The sequence below is a fragment of the Anomalospiza imberbis genome, chromosome 1 (assembly GCF_031753505.1).
Source record: "Anomalospiza imberbis isolate Cuckoo-Finch-1a 21T00152 chromosome 1, ASM3175350v1, whole genome shotgun sequence".
NCBI lineage: Eukaryota > Metazoa > Chordata > Aves > Passeriformes > Viduidae > Anomalospiza > Anomalospiza imberbis.
In genome coordinates, this window is record NC_089681.1 from 98998724 (window position 1) to 99015703 (window position 16980).

At 37.0% G+C, this 16980-nt stretch overlaps 1 protein-coding gene across 6 annotated transcripts in view; it reads left to right on the forward strand.

The window, feature by feature from the left end:
- The window catches only part of SUGCT (succinyl-CoA:glutarate-CoA transferase), a 322387-nt gene that overhangs the window by 286136 nt on the left and 19271 nt on the right, over positions 1 to 16980 (forward strand). Inside the window, exon 14 of one of the 6 annotated variants that reach the window (XM_068201802.1) lies at positions 10008 to 10219. The exons of the other annotated variants lie outside the window; for them this stretch is intronic. Within the exon in view, the coding sequence (XP_068057903.1) occupies positions 10008 to 10030 (23 nt within the window). The 3' untranslated portion in view covers positions 10031 to 10219. Of the gene's footprint in view, positions 1 to 10007; positions 10220 to 16980 lie in introns of those variants that run through there. 6 annotated transcript variants of the gene reach the window in all.

The following is a 16980-nucleotide window of genomic DNA, read 5'->3' on the forward strand; positions in this document are numbered from 1 at the left end:
AGTCACCAAAGAACTAGTGCGTGTGCTTGTGTCTGGGATGTTAATGGCAATTAAATGATCTCTGCAAGTAATGTAATAGAGTACACTGGACTTCTCAGATTTGGGGCACTCCCTGCCTGCCTTATGCAGTAAAGAACAGTGTGATACAATAGTCAGTCAGGTGACACTAACAACAAGAATAAAACATTACTGAAAGACAAAACAGGAGCTTTAAAGAGAGAAAAGAAGCAGCCATGAGGCAATGAGTCTCATAAACAGCCATGAGACTTTAAGTCCACTAATAAACTGAATTTCCATATAAAAAATCTTACTCAAGCATGACAGTACTAATATATAGTGAATAAAGCATTAGCTTGGAGTGTAATGATGAGAAATGTATAAAACATTTCTACTATCACTTCTGGTGAAAAAGAGAAGTGAATGAGACATAGTTGGTACAAATAATACCTAAAACATCACAGCAGCTAATAAAAGTATTTGATATACTGTGACCATGGAAGGAATGTGACTGCATTTTTATCTGAACCCGAGAAACATAAGGGGCAATATTTGCCTTCCTCACAGTCACATTCTCTGGCATCCATCTTTTGGATATATAAAAGATCACTTAATCAGAGACAGAAACATGTATGGGGCAAATGATCCCAGCATGTAGGGGATGATGCTGAAAGAAACAGATACATTTCTTCAAATGGCAAAGGCAGCTGAAATGTCTAGCAAGAGGATAAAAACAGTGTCATCAGTGCAGAACAGGGACAAACTAAAGGAAATACAGAAACAAGACAGAGGCAGACTGTACAAGAATGCAAGTGTTGGGTTGCAGTGTATGTACTGAATGAAACAATACACAAGACAGTACAAACCCTGTCTGGTTCCCAGCAAAAACATAGAAAAAGCAGAGAACACAGCAAGACTTTCTGTCCAGTGTGTTGTAGCTTGGGAAATAAAGTGTTAATAGGTATGGAGGACATAGAGACTGCAGTTAAAAGAAAGATGTCTTCTGGTTGTCTTGCGTAAGTCCAGATAAATCAGTTGCACAGAAAGATGCAAAGAACAATGCCAGCCTGTGTATTTTCAGAACTGTTCTATAGGGTCTTAATCAGTTGACTCCAATTGGATGGTGAAGCCATCAGCAGCCTAATCCTACCAAGCTGGATGACTTTAATCTGGAGAATTAGAATTCATGATGCAGGTATTTGAAGCCAAACAGCAAATGCAGCCTGTAGAGAAAAAGTTCGACAATCAAGAGATGTTATATACACAAGGCATTAATTTCCTGAGCATGGTAGAGGAAAGAGTGTTCTCTGTGTGTGTTCTTCTTTTCAGAAGATGTACGGTCATACTTAAGGGAATCAGACACACAAAAATGAAGTCAGAAACAAGCCTCAATACAGTGAGATGGCTAAAATTCAGTTTTTGATAATGACAGAGTAATATAAAATAGTTGATAACTCTACAAGAATTGACATTATTATGTCTATTGAAACTTTTAGAAAATTACTCAGATGCCTAATTGTTGCTGAGAAAAATTTGGAATAAACTGAGGATTTTCATTTAGCCAAACAGCAAACATATAATTGTATGTATGTATGTCAGCACAATTACACACTAGATTCTATAAGCTATCTTTCAGTTAACACCTCTGTCAGGCTAAGACTTTTACCACTCTGTGATTTGAGCCCTGTGACAACACTAACCACACCTTTTGGAAGATAATGGCCTGGTGTAAATGCTTTTGACCTGCACCCAACTTCTAAGGTGTTGCAATGTAAATTGAGCTGGGAAGGATTCCCAAACATGTGGTTTGAAGCTGATGACAGAGCTATTAAAAATTAATGATGTGACAAAAGAGACAGTCAGTGTCACTATGTAATAAACAAAATATGAAGTTGAATGTAGACATGTAGAACTTGAGTAAAACTATGTTTTCTCTGTTAGTTGACATCTGGAGACATGTCAGCAAGACCCTGGAAAAGTCAGTGCAATTAGGAAAGCACTTGAAATGAAAGCAGTCCAATGTCTATTAGACATAGTGATTTTTAGTGATTTTTTTTCTGGAATTACCCAAGGTGTTTAAAACAATTAGGAGGTACTCCTCCTAAGACTCTATAGGGTAGCTAAAGCAAAATTATTTTGTTCTGAAGGAGCTTAGGCAAAGTGCTAATGCACACCAAGCAGCCCAGAACATTTACTAAACACAGGAAGCAAAAAGGAAACACAGAGCCATGCTTTCTGAAATGCAGTTCCCTCACTTCACCTTTCAGCACTAGCCCAAAATCCGCTTGAAGGAACATGGATAGAACTGTGAGTTTGTACTTGGGTTTGTTTCTTCGCAAAACTTTAGCAGTACAATATGAAAATAAGGCACTTCCCAAGAAAATCCCTGCATATGATAGATGCACTCAAGAAGACATGCCTTCCAGAATACTAGACATGATTTTACAAGACAAAATCTGCATCTCCAGTGATGGGCTTCACACAGACCCCTGAAGACCAGGCAGTAGTAAATCGGCTTGTATACCAACCATGGCAGTCTGAAGGGGCACTTATGACAGGAAGTTACGCTGGCATGTAAAAAAAAAATTTTTTTTTTTTGGAAGGAGACCTAACAGCAATCCTAGAAGACTTAGAGGGTGCTACAATGTGCTTGAAATACACTTCAGACCTACTAATATAGATCTGAATTAAATGTCAACCAAGACAGTATGCCCAGATAGGAGCAAAGAAATAGCAATCTGAGGTGCTCAGACTTCTGACTGACCACAGGACATTGCACAGCTTCATGAAATATCAGCCCGGGTAAAAATACAAAGAAGAAAACAAAGAAAAATAAAAGAATTAAACCAACAGACAAGCTTTCTGCTGCAGCTGCTGTACGACTTGTTGGAGGATATATAAGCAAAGACAGTACCAGACTGTCTGAAACTTAGGATGCCTGGCAATAGACTTCAAAATTAACTCAAAATGGGTCACATTAGCCTGGATGCTCAAAGGGCAACAGGAGAGACAATCTGGCAATAAAGAGCTTGTAAGCAAGAACAGTACTGGTGAATAGTTCTCACTAGGCATTGTTCAACTTTCACATTCTTGCATCTCTTTCCCTTCACTCTACCATCTCCCTTCCTAATTTTTACCTTGGCACAGATAAATCATGTCTACTGTGCAAAAAGGAAACAATAAAGAGTTCAATGAACTAGTAAAAAAATCAGTAAAAAAGTTGATGATTTGATACCATTGTGTAGATGAATAGGTCTGGTTCAGCTATCAAAAATCCACTTGTAGCAATAATGGAAACTAAAGGCTGATGATACTCAGTAATAGAAATTAAAGGCTACTGATAGCTGAGGGAAATCTGAAGATAGTACCCATACAAAATCAAAATCCAAATCAAAGTAAATAAATGTTAAAAAGGGAAGTATAAAAAAAGAAATTACTATAATCTTGATGCCAGCAGAAGCTCAAAATCTCATTTCTTTCAAAAAGTGTTATAGTTTGCTTGAAGGAAAAGTAAAATAAAATTACATATGGCCATGGCAATGGCAGTATTAAGTTATACTCTTGATTTTAAGTTATACTCTTGAGTTTCAGCAGAACTATTCTGCAGGCCATTTTGACGGTGTTCTGTGGTCAGAACTGGTGACTGTACAGCTGTAGCTGCAGAAGAACGCAGCCCGGTGTGGTGCAAATGTTCCCACCATTCCATTACAGTGTACCTGTAAGCAGTCTAAAGGGTCTTACATAGGACTAGAAAAAAAAAGTCTTTGAAAGCACTTCAGATTTGTTTCTGCTTATCCCTGGTACCCTTTGCAACATCAGGATAAAACACAAAAAGTGAAAAACATTCCTCCCTTTTGATGTCAAATCCTGCACTTGAGAGAGGAAATGCAGCCTTCCAGGAAGGTGTCTGACCTGGCAGATTTGCTCTGTTCCTCAGTGCTCTGAGAAAGTGTGTGGTATGTGCTTTACACAGGTTAAGTAAAGTTTTGTGTTCTGAATCTCACTCTGGAAAAGAAGAATTTCATTAGGCAGCTGCCTGGAATCAACTTAATATGGAAAAGTGAGAAAGCTTGAGAGATTTTAGAGTCTCTGAGTACATAATTTCTTGCTGTTTCACACAGTTACACTAATGCAGAGAGAAACATTTCTGAAATTTCAGGCTACATTTTAACATGTATATGTTTCTTAGATTGAAAACTTTACTATGGCTAAAATCCTTCTCCCAGAGAAGACAAACTATCCTTGCAAATCTTGCTAGAGACTGGTTTTGTCACAGTTATCTCAGGACTGAAACTCCTTGTTGAACAAAAGCCTTGAGGTGTCATGTCTGTTAGCCAACTCTGGATTTAATAGTAGCTATGGATACCTTTAGATGTGTCATGGACAACTTTTCCTCTAGATTTGTCTGCCACTGTGTGGGGGTTCAGCCCCTGAAGTGAGTCTGTACAGCACTCTCCTGCACTCAGGGTGTTTTCTTCAGCTCTCCAGACCCTTTGCTTCCTTGTCAAATGGCAGATAGTGCAACATCTCACTAACACCACAGCTGTGCACTGACAAGCAGATTTGGGTTCACATTAGACCTCTTGGGAGGCTGTTGGTGTGTATTCTTTTCCTATGAAACTTCACAAAACTTGTGGGGCCTTTTATCTTCATTTGTATTTTATGTAGACTGCCTGCGTGTTCATATTGTGTTAGACATTGTATTTAGACATAAATGTTTAGCTACATATATAGCATATTGTTAGATGTGAAGAATTTGGCAGATGATAAAGTATGTGCAGATTAATTTATATTAAAAATATTCTGAAAACTGGAATAAAAAATATTTGAACTAGTCAAGCAGTCTGCAAGGGAGTATGGGAAAACTATCATTTGGGACTTGGAAGAGTAGACTGGACAAATCAGGAACAATCAAACTTTTTTAAAAGAGGAATAACAATTGGAAGTCATTTGCAGTGGTGGGAGACAAGAGCATAAGTGAATTCTTAGAGCTTTTTAAAAAAACCTTATTATCTTAAATTATTTCTTTGAAAGGTTTTCTCCCTGCTTTAATGTACTGAATTCCATAGCAATGATGATTAAGTATTTAGGGACTTTTTCCAGGCATTCTTTAGAAGAGATGATGAATGATTATTGGCTTCAGTTGCTAATTGACACAATAATCCATGCCAAGGGATTCCTCTCTAGTTTTGAAACTATATTCTAAAAAGAAAAGAGAATTGATTTGTTAGGTAACACACTGATGTTGAGATTAATTGAAGCATGATGGAGATTCATGCCTCTCATTTTTTTCTTAAGAAATGGTATAATTCTTGTCTTCATGTTTTTGTTTCTTGTAATTTGTGATTAAAAAGATGTGCAATTTTAACATACAACCTATGGCAGTAACTTTAGGTTGGAGCTTCAGTATGCCAAAAAAGAGGAAGCTATCAAAATAGTCCTATAGATGATTTCAACGTGTTAATTTTTCTTAAAAAGGAGAAAATGCACCAACAGACCAGGTTTGCCCAGCTACCTTTTCTATGGAATCATTAATTTTCACCCTGAAGAGGTCAGGCAGATTTATGGAATAAAACAGGGCCTCAGGCCATGTAACATGGTTGTGAGCTAGTCAACCACTCATTTGTGCCAAGTAAATTTTGGAAATGATTCTCCTTTGCTGACAGTACCCTCATTACCGATTGTGTAGAGTAATTTATCAGGCATTTCTTAAAATAAACTGTTCATTTATGCTAATAGGACTTGGCAGGGAGGAAAAATTGGCAGGACTTGAAGTTCCTAGTGTTTTTCTTTTTTAAAACAAAAACTGTAAAGTCCTTAGTATTTTGAGCCACCGTTATCACAGCCGTGTATATAATTTATTAAAGTGACAACTAATTGCATAATAAATTTTTAGAATGGGAGAAAATTATTCCTATGTTAAGTTTACAAAAGCAAATAGTTTTGTAGTATTGTAAAAGCACAGTCATTAGTTTCATACTTGTACATTCCTTATTGGCTAAGCTTCTGTTATTAATGAATCACTTAGCATCTTTTCCATGACTCATCTATTCTCAGTGTAGTACCTCATCTTGAAATATCTCTTTGTTTCTTACTCCTCATGTATTTTCTGTTTGGTAGCTCCCTCCAAGGGGATGTTTTCTTTCTGTTTCATAGTGGAGCTTTGATCCTGCAAACAGCCATGCACATCAGAAACTCTTGAAGTGAGTAGGTCCCATTTGAACCTACGGGACTGGTCAAGAGGTACAGTTAATAACTTCTATATGTTTGTAGGACTCAACTGCAGCCACCATACAAGGTTTAGCTGCTAACCTTTGCAGCTGAACTAACTTATATTTAGTTCAATACATTTCACATTCAGTTGTCTTCAAAAAATAAATTTATCAGTTCCTGAAAAAGCCATCCTTCCTAGCCCACAAGAGAACATCCAAAGCTCAAAATAAGAAGAAAGTGTGCATTGAAACATACAAATAAGGTCTGCAACACTGATAAAATGACAGCTGTAGAAACTTGTGACTCACCAAAAAACAATGCTTTAATCCAATGCCTGCTGAAGTGTAAGGGGAAGTCTTCTGTTAACTTCACTGGTAGTTAGATCTGGTCTTCATTTAACAAGACAAAAGTAGATGCATCTCCAATTGCACATAAATTATGTGATAAGGGTTTTTTTTGTGTGTTCAGTTTCTCAGCAAATGGCAAGATCCGTTGCATTGTCAAGTAAAACTAAACAGTGATGTAGTTTTTGTTGTTGCTTTTTAATGAAAACAAATATGTCAGTAAGTGCAATTAGTACAGAATATACTGTGTTTCTTATAATGACAAATTAAGCATGACACATTGACCCCAAATTTTCATCATGCCTCAGTCTTTAGCTGCAAATGCCAGAAACAGTTTTTTCAAAGACAAACAAGTTAAAACAGCCAAAAGCACCTTAAATCGAAGGCTAAACCCCAGACGTTTTTAATAATCAGACTTTCTGGGAAGCTGTGTGATGATACCACTTAGATTATGGCTTTAAATTTTTGCTGTCTTGTGCTATTGTACTTTGTAGTTTGCAGAACTGAAGGGACTCATATCTAGTAAAATGGAGAACAAAGGTTCCCTAACATTTTGCAAGTCTTCAGCTTTTTAGACTTGAAACTCAAATTTAAAATGTGAAGTGCATTCCATGTACACTTACTAAACCTGGCCTTTTCTGCTACATGTCTATTACTCACCATCATAATTAGAATGTCCCTGCAATGGATCTAAATGTTTCTGCTAATGTTTTCCACTTCTGTCTGCATTCTTTTCATATTGTTTCCTGCCATTAATGCAATAAAAATGTCAGCCACAAATACCAGATTCCTAATGGAAAAGCAAAACAAACTAAAACCACAGCCAGCCCCACAGCTGAGAAATATTATTTTTCCTCATACTCCAAATTTTTACGAGGCAAACAATTATTTGAGGTTACATCTACTATATGCATTGTTAACTAAGTTACATACATTTTTCATACTTGGAAATCAGAATTACTGACACTAACTGTAACTGTTACAGAGTGGTTTCATGCATATATTTGGGTTGTCTGATCCCAGACATCCCAGAGAACGATGCTATCTTGTTTAAATGAGAGCACCATAATTGGTATTGCACTTGGAAACACACCATAATTTTTAGTTCAAGATATAATGGGACAAACATTACTTCTCTAATGACCTCCAGCACACAGATTATTAATGAATTTATACTTTTATTTTGCTATGAGTTCCTAAAAGGTAGAAGGCTCAGAAGAGAGGATCCAAGTATCTATTGTTAATGCAAGATGGATGGTTCTTGTAATGTGGCAGCTTATTTGCAAAATGCAATAAGTAGCCCCTCTGAATTTTTTTTTCTCATTACTTAAACCCTTCAAAGTTTCTGGCTGTTCTTAAATACAATTAGATTAAACATTTCTGTTTAGTTTATTGACATGAAATTGGTGAGGAAGTTAACTTAGAAATCTGAAATTTGTATAGGACAAATTAGCAGTGGTAGTGAAGTTCCTAATCTATTTATTATAATATATATGTTTGAAGAACAGATTCCCATATGTGCTGTTCTCCCAGCAGACATAAAATAAAATAAAAAAGTGGCCTTTTCCCTATGAAGTTATCTTAAGTGTAATACAGGAACAAAAATTTATAAAGATCATGAAAAAGCATTGAAATAGTACAAGTCAGCATTGAGCAAATGCTTGCAGGTCTTATGAATATTTTACTTATTCACCTAAGATTAGTTTTCTGAGAAACTCCTGAATTGCTTCTGGTAGTGAAGGTAAAAGGTACAGAAGAGATTACCATGGGTGATTTGACAATATATTCTTCTCCCATTAAACTATCTCTTAAGGATCAGTGTGAGATACAAAAGAGCAGGTTCTGTCTGCTAGGAGTTAAACATAGACCTTGGATTATGCGGAAAAGCTGATCATTTTCTATCTATTTATTTCACCTTTCATTTTAATACAGGTGTTTTGATATCTCTTGCCATATTTTTGAGACTCTACTGCTGCCCAATTCAGTAGTGTAAACTCAGTCTGTAAACTCTGGATTAAGGGTAGTTTTCTTCCAGTTGTCTGTGCACTTCTTGGTCCAGCTGAGCCTCTGTCTAGTTTAAAAAACAATAGCAATAACTCAAAATTAGTGTGTACCCTGAAAATGCCTTCAAATGTTCCATTTTTTAATGCAAAAGTGATGGAAAATGGCAGGAGGTTCAGAACACAATGGATCTACTATGCTTCCCTTATTTAACTTTTCTTCTTCCTGATCCCCTTGGTTGTGATTCTGGAAGCATTGTAGCATAGGAATTGACCACTACTGGAGAGTAGCCCTGTTTGTTCATTAGAAGGGCTCCACTGCCTGTGGGGAAGCTTTGCTGAGACATGCTATGCAGTGGCCAGATTTAGTCCAATGGAAGCCTCAGGTCAAAACACAGGATTTGAAATCCAATTATAATTGTACAAACAGGTAGGTGAAATGTCTCTCTGCCTCGTGCTCTCTGAGAAGAGCTGAGAAGAGCAAGGCCAACATGAGGAATGGTCTTTTGCCTAGTCCTAGATGCCAGCTCTTCTCCATGTCTGGGTACTCTCATTACAGCAGCCACCGAGACTGCAAAGGTATCTGGTGCGCACAGGAGGACAGCAGTGGGACTGTAGAGGAAAATGTCAGAGTTGCAGATTTACCTTCTTCCCTTCTTACCACCAAACCCTTCCCAAAAAACCCCAACAAACAAATCAAACCAAACCAAAACAGAACAAAACAAAATCAATCCAAAAACTGCATAAATGCTTTCTCAAGGGTCTGCTTAAGAAGTTTTTGCACAGTGGTGTATAATTTGACACCACATGATTAAAAAAAATTAAGTGCCACTGAATGCTGTTTTCTAAGACTCTGCATAGACATCCCAAATTCAGCAATACTTCAGTAGTTCCATCTGGATTTAGTCTCAGCACATCAGCAACAGCACTGAAACTTATTAATACTCATGAAGTTCCGTGTTCAAGATCTTTCATTAGAAAATATAAATGCAATGCCAAGCAAAGTAAAACTTGACAAGGTTATCCTTTATCTTCTCAAACTAATGGCAAAAAAAATTATAAATATAATTTAGTTTGCATTAATGTATCATATTTTTTGGCCTTGCTAGGCTGTTCTCATTTTTCACCAGCTGTAAATAATATGACTTAAATTGCTCAGTGAAGCAGCTTTATTATTTATCAGTCAAAAATATTACAAATGAATGACAGGTTTTTATGAAAGAGGTGGCTGAGAATTGTTCTTCCAATTGAAAGTTTAATGTTTGTGGCATATTGCAGGGCCAATGTATATCCATAGGCAGAGAGAAAATCTGAAAAATTATCCTTTTTAAAGGCTTATGTGTTTCTGCTTCCTCAGGTTTGTAAGTATTTAGTATATTTAAAGCTGAGTTTTTAAGAAGTGATTTTTTCATGCCATGCTTGAGGTGCTTCTAAAAAGTGTATTGATTTTTAGGCACTGCATACTGGCCTGATTGAAACCAAGTCTGTTGGAACAGGACTCAGCAGTACAATGAAGGATGATACAGGGACATCCTGGAGGTCTTCAGAATCACAGTTTACTGCTAACAAGATGCTTCACCCACTCTGATTTCCCCCATGCAAAAGGGAAAAGACTGCAGGCCTCATAAGCCTTTTGAGATTCAAGAGAACAGCTTTGCATGACACCTTGGAAAACCTTAAGCCATATTTCACATTTTCCTGCAGTGAAAACAAGATGAGCCTTATTTGGTTGAAAAAAATCAATTTGAAATGTAGTCAGTTAATCTCATACATTGCAGGTTGTTGTGGTTGAGGAATGGTAATCTCCAGTTTAGTACTCCCACTAAAACCATGGTCTGTCCCTCCAACCTGAGGCACAAAAGGTAAAGATCACAGGTTGAAATTTAGTACAATTTACTGGAAACAGCACTGAGGTAAGAAAACAAACGTTAACAGCAACAATGCTAGTGACAGAAGGTATAAGAAAAGAAAATATTCACATGAAAAATACCCTCAATAATAGACAATACCAGACCACTCCCTCTGCCACATTCTCTCAACTGGAAGGAACCCCTTCTCCCTGGAACAGAGTCCCTTTCCCCTGCCCCGGAAATGGCCTGAGGTGGTACAGAATAACCTCCAGGTCCTAGCCCTTCTTTCTCCAGGCTACTGCAAAAATTAACCCTGTCCTTGTCAAAACCAGGACATAGGTAGAACTGAATCTTATTAAAAGTGATATAACACCATATTTTAAATCTTTTATGTGAGTCACAAGTTCAGTACAGAGCAATATAGAAAACAACATTGATGGAGACTACTTGTGATCCTTCTGCTATTTCTTTGTCAGATTTTATCCCATTTCCCTGTGTCAGATACTGAATTTATCACTCTCACTCCCTCATCAAATGAAGTTGTTCAAGTACCAGGTTTACCTCTGCATGTTTTTCAATCTTACTTCCTCAAGTGAGTCATGAACACCATGTTTGACTAAGGGTCTATTACCAAGATGATCTGCCAGGAGATAAATACTGAAATTGTTCATAATGGATGTTGTGCATTCTGGAATCCTGCTGGACAGAGCAGGCTGAATTCAGTGCTGAATACAGACCAGGTTGCTTGGGGCTTTTTCTGTCAAGCTTTGAAAACCTTGAGGATGGAGATTCCACAGCCTCATCTGAAAGCTTTTGTGAAACCTGCATACAGTCCATGTTAGAGCAGTAGGAAATAAAACCCTTGTTCTCCTTTAGTTACAAAATTGCCAAGTGTTATCTGACACAATAGTATTGGAAAAAAAAAGAGATCTAGCATTATTTAAATATTGACAGTATCACCTTAAAATGGTTATGTTCTAAATGTTTTATATGAGTGCTGTGGAACAGTAACACATGCACATACTTTTCCAGCTGGACTGTAAAATTAATGAACCTCACACTTCTGGAACCACTGGTATAATTTTTCAGACAATAGTTTTACAAGAACAGTATTTGTATTATGGTATTTTGTGGTTCTGTTATTAGAAGGGTAAGAAGACATGGAGTTTGTTTAGGGTATTTTTTTAAATAGTAAAAGCTTTTATTTTAATGTTATCTTTTTATTTTAAGGCAAATAAGGTCATACATACATATGCTTTTAAAATATTCCTAAAAGACAAATATTTTTTTTGTCTACATCTTTATTTTCAAGATAAATTCATTGCTAAAAGCACTTCTTGGACAACTGCAGAAGCTGAGAATGTGTCTTGAAGTTACTTTCCTTTTCTTTCTCTGTGAAGCTTAAGCCCATGCAGTTGACTTTTTTCAGACACAATCCATTCAAATTAGTTTTTTTCTTTTTGCTATCTTTTGTCAAATCAGCTGTTGTCCTCTACCATACTGTCCCTTAGCTCAGATATTTCATTCCTGTTCCTAACTGCATTATTCACTGAGTCAACCACAGTTGGCTGAGAACATTTTGAAAAATTCTTGTGATCATAAGAACTTCCTCAGCTACAGCTGATGACTCTTCTTCATATCTCCCATCTTCTTGCTCCAGCATTTTTTATGAATCTCAATGGTAAGCATCTCAGTTACCTTTTCATCACTTTTAACATCAAACTCTCCTCTCCTCCTCCTGCTATCTCTAGTATTTTGGGTCCTAAACAGTTAACTAGCTTTTTTGTTGTTTGCCTCCATAGCTGTGCACTCTCTCCACATTTTGTGATTCCTTACTCTATTTTATCTTCTCCCTTATAATTTTTCTAATCTATAGCTCTTCCAAGATTACTTTTACAAATATTTCATGCATACTCAAGAACTGGAGTTCTCAGTCTATGGCAGATAGAAGGTCTGCATCTCGTCTTGTCTCTGGCAATGACCAAAATTTTTGCTCCCTTGTCAGAAACAAACAAACAAACAAACAACTCCAAACAACCTTCAAGCTTCCTTTTTTGATTATTTCTGTCATCAGTTAAAGTCAAGACTCCTTCAACATGTCTTCAGAGCAACTACATGAAGCTCCTCATTTTGGCCCTCCCCTTTTTTTCAGGGAAAAGGATGACAGAATCCCTGATTGTTATTTTGGATTTCACTCTGTTCTTCCCAGAAGTATCAGAGTCTGCTCCTCCAGAAATGCATCGTTCCTTGAGTTAAGCTATGAGAGAGACTCTTGATAGTTGCAGGATTTTTTGACCCTTGCAACTACAAATGACTTAGGTTTATGTTTTGAGAGCAAATATAAATGAAGAAGGTCTTCTTAGAAATTATATTAATTGAATTAAATGCCCCCCTTTTAAGGGCTGCAAACTCAAATCCTGCCCTTATGATGCACTATTGCATTTTTTTTTTCTCTGAGTGACCCAGCTGGAGTTGTGCCTTTTCCTCACTAGTCTGCCAAGGAACCTTTGTGCTGAATCACTGACTATTTCTACTGTAATTGGCTTGGACTTCTAGGGTGAGGGGTGCACTGAATAAGTCTCCTTTTTTCCTACTAATTGTTTTCTATGCCTCATGGGGCATTTTCTTCAGATTTTCAGTGCTCCTGTAATATTTAATTTGGAGCTGGATTTGTAGCAAAATGAAAATTGTTTCAATTTGATTAATTTCTTAAGTGTTGCTTGTCAGTTTCAGGAAATTTTGAACAGTCTTCTTGATGAAGAGGGAGTTTTAGACTATCTTAAGACTTCCTGAAGGTAACCAACTATCAAAAAACCTACTCAACTGTTTTTTGTTACAGTTATTCCAGCTAAGATTTGTGTTCATCCCTTTATCGGTCCTTTCAGGATAAACAAGAAATAATGGACTAGTTGAGCTTACAATGCCCTATTCCCCACTTCCCAGGCAAATCAAGGGTGTCTCTCAGCAGCAGAAGGATAAGGTGAAGTTGTGACTAGGGCCATTATGTGGGGTAGAACCAGTGTGCTTTTTCCTGAAGAGCTGTATTTCAGACTGCTCTTTCTGTAGCAAAAAAATCAGAGTTTTTTAGCAGATGGATCAATACTATAGTATAGTTTGATTTCCATTGTGTTGGCATTGTTTCCACAGGATTACTTGACACCACATCACTGTAGGCCCATGTGTGTGCACTAACACGCTTGCCAACTAAAATTCTAGAAGGCAAAGGATGGGGTCAGAGACAGAGGTGCAGGCCTAGCTGCAGAAGACAGGCAGGTAAGTGTGGCTGTTCTATGAGTAGGACAACACCTTCTGTTACAGATGGAGTGGTGGGCACCCAAATTTTGGGGAGGACTAAGAACAGAAAATATTAGGGGCCTGTGACCTCACTGGCTCATCAATGCTGAAAAAATCAATCTATATGTGATTTTCAACAACAAAGAAAGGCAAATATTTTACAGAGATAAAAGCATAAAAAGCGGCACTGAAATGCCTGCTGTGAGAGGGCTAGAAAGACTCCCTTGGTTGTAGGTCCATCAGGTTTGGCCTCAGTTCGCTCAGTTCTCTCTCTCAGTTCTTCTCAGTTCTCTATAAAGTGTAGGACACCTACTTTTCAGTCAAGTTTTACTTGTTTCCTCAGAAGTGTATCTTTTGAAAGTCTACATATAATTGTTTCAAAGTGTATTTCCTTGAGAAGGACTCACATAGGGGAAAAAACCCGAAACAAACAAGTGTTGTCTGATAAAGGAAATCCTTCATTATTCATAAAATACTTGAGTTATTTGGGAAAAGAGGAAATTGCTAAGGATTAGGTTTACAGCACATGAGCATGTCTCATGTGCTACTCTGTAAAGCTTGTCAAGGAAAAAAAAAAGTGAATCCCAGTAGGCTTGCAGAGTTTTGCATCCTGTAGTTTATTACATTTGTCAGTAAAAGCACCAAGGATTATGGAAGTAGATTTATTAATTTTATGAAATTCTGGCACGAAGGATTGGTGGCCCTCTGATAGAAAAAGTGGAACTGTTTTGCAAAAGATAAGCATTGTGTACTTGTAGTGAAAAGTTAACATTGCAGCAAACCTGTTGCAAATAAATTGCTCTAGCTAATCTCTTGGAAGTTACTTGCCTTAAAGTCGACAGGATTATGTTTTATGTCTCCTTGTGTAAAGGAAGATCCTTAGTTTCAGTGGGTGTTCAAATTCCTTGGAGCAGTACACAGAATTAGAACAGCTAAACATAACCAGTTTGGAAAAGTTTCCTGTTGCTGTTTTAGCCTTTGTTATTAATGTATTAAAGGCACACTGCTAAAATGAAGGTTCATTTTCTTTGCTTTCAGTGTCTCCTCTTTTGTACGAGGAGTCCTTTGGAAGACTTCATAATATTTGATCCTTTTCAGAATCTGTCATCTGTATGTTGAGAGGAAACTGAGACAAGGACAGTTAGTTGTGCTGTAAGAGGTGTTAATTGAAACATGATGATTAGAACATTTTCATGTATGACAGAAATACGGCCATTGAGATCTGAATTGCTAAAAGACTTTTCTCAAAGTTATTAAATCATATCTATCTGAAAGCAGTCGTAAACTACTTGCATAAAATCACTTCAAGGACTCTGTTCTGATCTAGTAGGCAGGTAGTAGGCATGTTCCTGACTAGGTGCCTGCATCAAAAAGATAGCAGTTTCACTTGTCTCTAAATAATTTGGCACTTTCAGTTGGTATTGGTAATAAAGTTCTTTTTCTTCTTAGAATTAGTTCTCCATGGGAGATGGCTAATTCCTGGGCATAAATGCTTAAAGTGACCTTGCTTTTGTCTTTGAAATAAGCAAGGATGTATCCATTCTAGTATTGCAGTATGCCCTTAGTAATCATAGCAATCTATTTCATTTTTGTCACAAGTAGTAATTAACTAATACAAAAGTTTAAAAAATTTTGGCTTTTCATTTTTACCAATGTTAGTATTTTTTTTTTTTTTTGCATAAACGTAATTAGAAAATAAAGCTCTATTTTGCCTTATATACTTTAATGGCTCTGTTATAATTTCATCAAAGCAATGGATAAAATCATAAATCTCATATTGGGAACCACTTAAGAATTGTTATCCCCATTTCACAGGGACAAAGATAAATTTCGCTAAGGTCACAATAAATGAATTTCTTATCCTTGCATTACCTACTCATCATTGAGCCATTCTTTCCTTCCTGCAGAGGAGGAATGACATGTTCTAGGCTCTGGTCTATCACTGCCTCTTCTCCTGCTCTTTTTGTGTGATCTCTAGGAGTCTGCAACGCAGGGACATTCACAGCTCACAGTTGCAACTGGCTAAACATCCCCAATCTCTGTGGTCTGCACTCTTATTGCCCCTTGCTCTCACCTGTTCTAGTTTGTTTTGGAAAGAAAAGAGGATATACCAGTGCAAATGAGACAGTGGTATGCCTAGCCAGACTGTGGACAGTATGGAGATTAGGGCTGAGTAGGACTCACACCACAAAGGGAAGGTGTTCAATAAGTGTAAAGTTGTCAGCCCTGCTGCAGCCAGGCAGATTGGTGTGGATTACATAAAAAGTTTATTGTTGTTCTAAGGAAAGTTTATTGGTCATATTGGTTGTAATGCTCTAGCTGCTCTAAAAACTTCCTCTCTCCATGCTAGTGTCACTGAGATCTTCACAACAACCTTAAGTCAGCAAATAGCATCATCACTCATTGCAGCTGAGGAGACTGAGTTATTTAAGCACATGCTGAAATGGTTTCCTGGATCACAACGTCACAGAGTAACTACTTTATGTAAAGCTGTACAGCAAGTGACTGCAAGTGCTAAAATTTTATGTCTCTATCCAATGATCACTCCCCATCAGATTTGTACTGGGAATGTCAAAGATGTTATTTGATAAGGATACTACTTTTTTGAGAAGGTAGCAACCTGAAACCATGCGTGTCCTGTTGTTAATAATATCCTCCATGTGGAGAGTAAGCACCTAAGAATCTCAGTGTCTTAGAAATGGAAGTGGCTGTATGTTTGCTGTGTGTGTGTATATATATCAATATCTGTCTTGTAATAATCTCATTGTAAGTACAAGTGTGCATGCATCTATATAATACCAGTACATCTGTATATAAGTAGGATGCCTATCTGCATGTAACCAGCTGAAACGGAAATCTAGATGTTCTGTTAAGGAATTTATTTCTTCTTCAAACTCTTTATGCCACTAATTAATGTAAATTATGCATAGTTATACTGTAGTGTAAGATCAAGGACTTATACTGAATTCATCGCATGATAAATAGTGGGGTTTTTACACGTATTGATTCTTATGCAGAATGTATTACAACTATATAGAGTTTTTCAACTTTTTCACCTCTTTTTTAACAGTTCTGAAGAACTCCTATATCACTGTCAATATTTGATTTGCACTTCAGGGAAATGCTACACCTTGTAGATCAGTCTGTTAATAAACCTCAGACCTTCACTGTTTCTAACACTTAATTTAAAACTGTCCAATCTTGGAAAGATGTGATTTCAGTGTATTCCTGTTCCTATACTACAGTGCTGTAGTGCTGTCAAGGAATTTTTCCACATGGTCC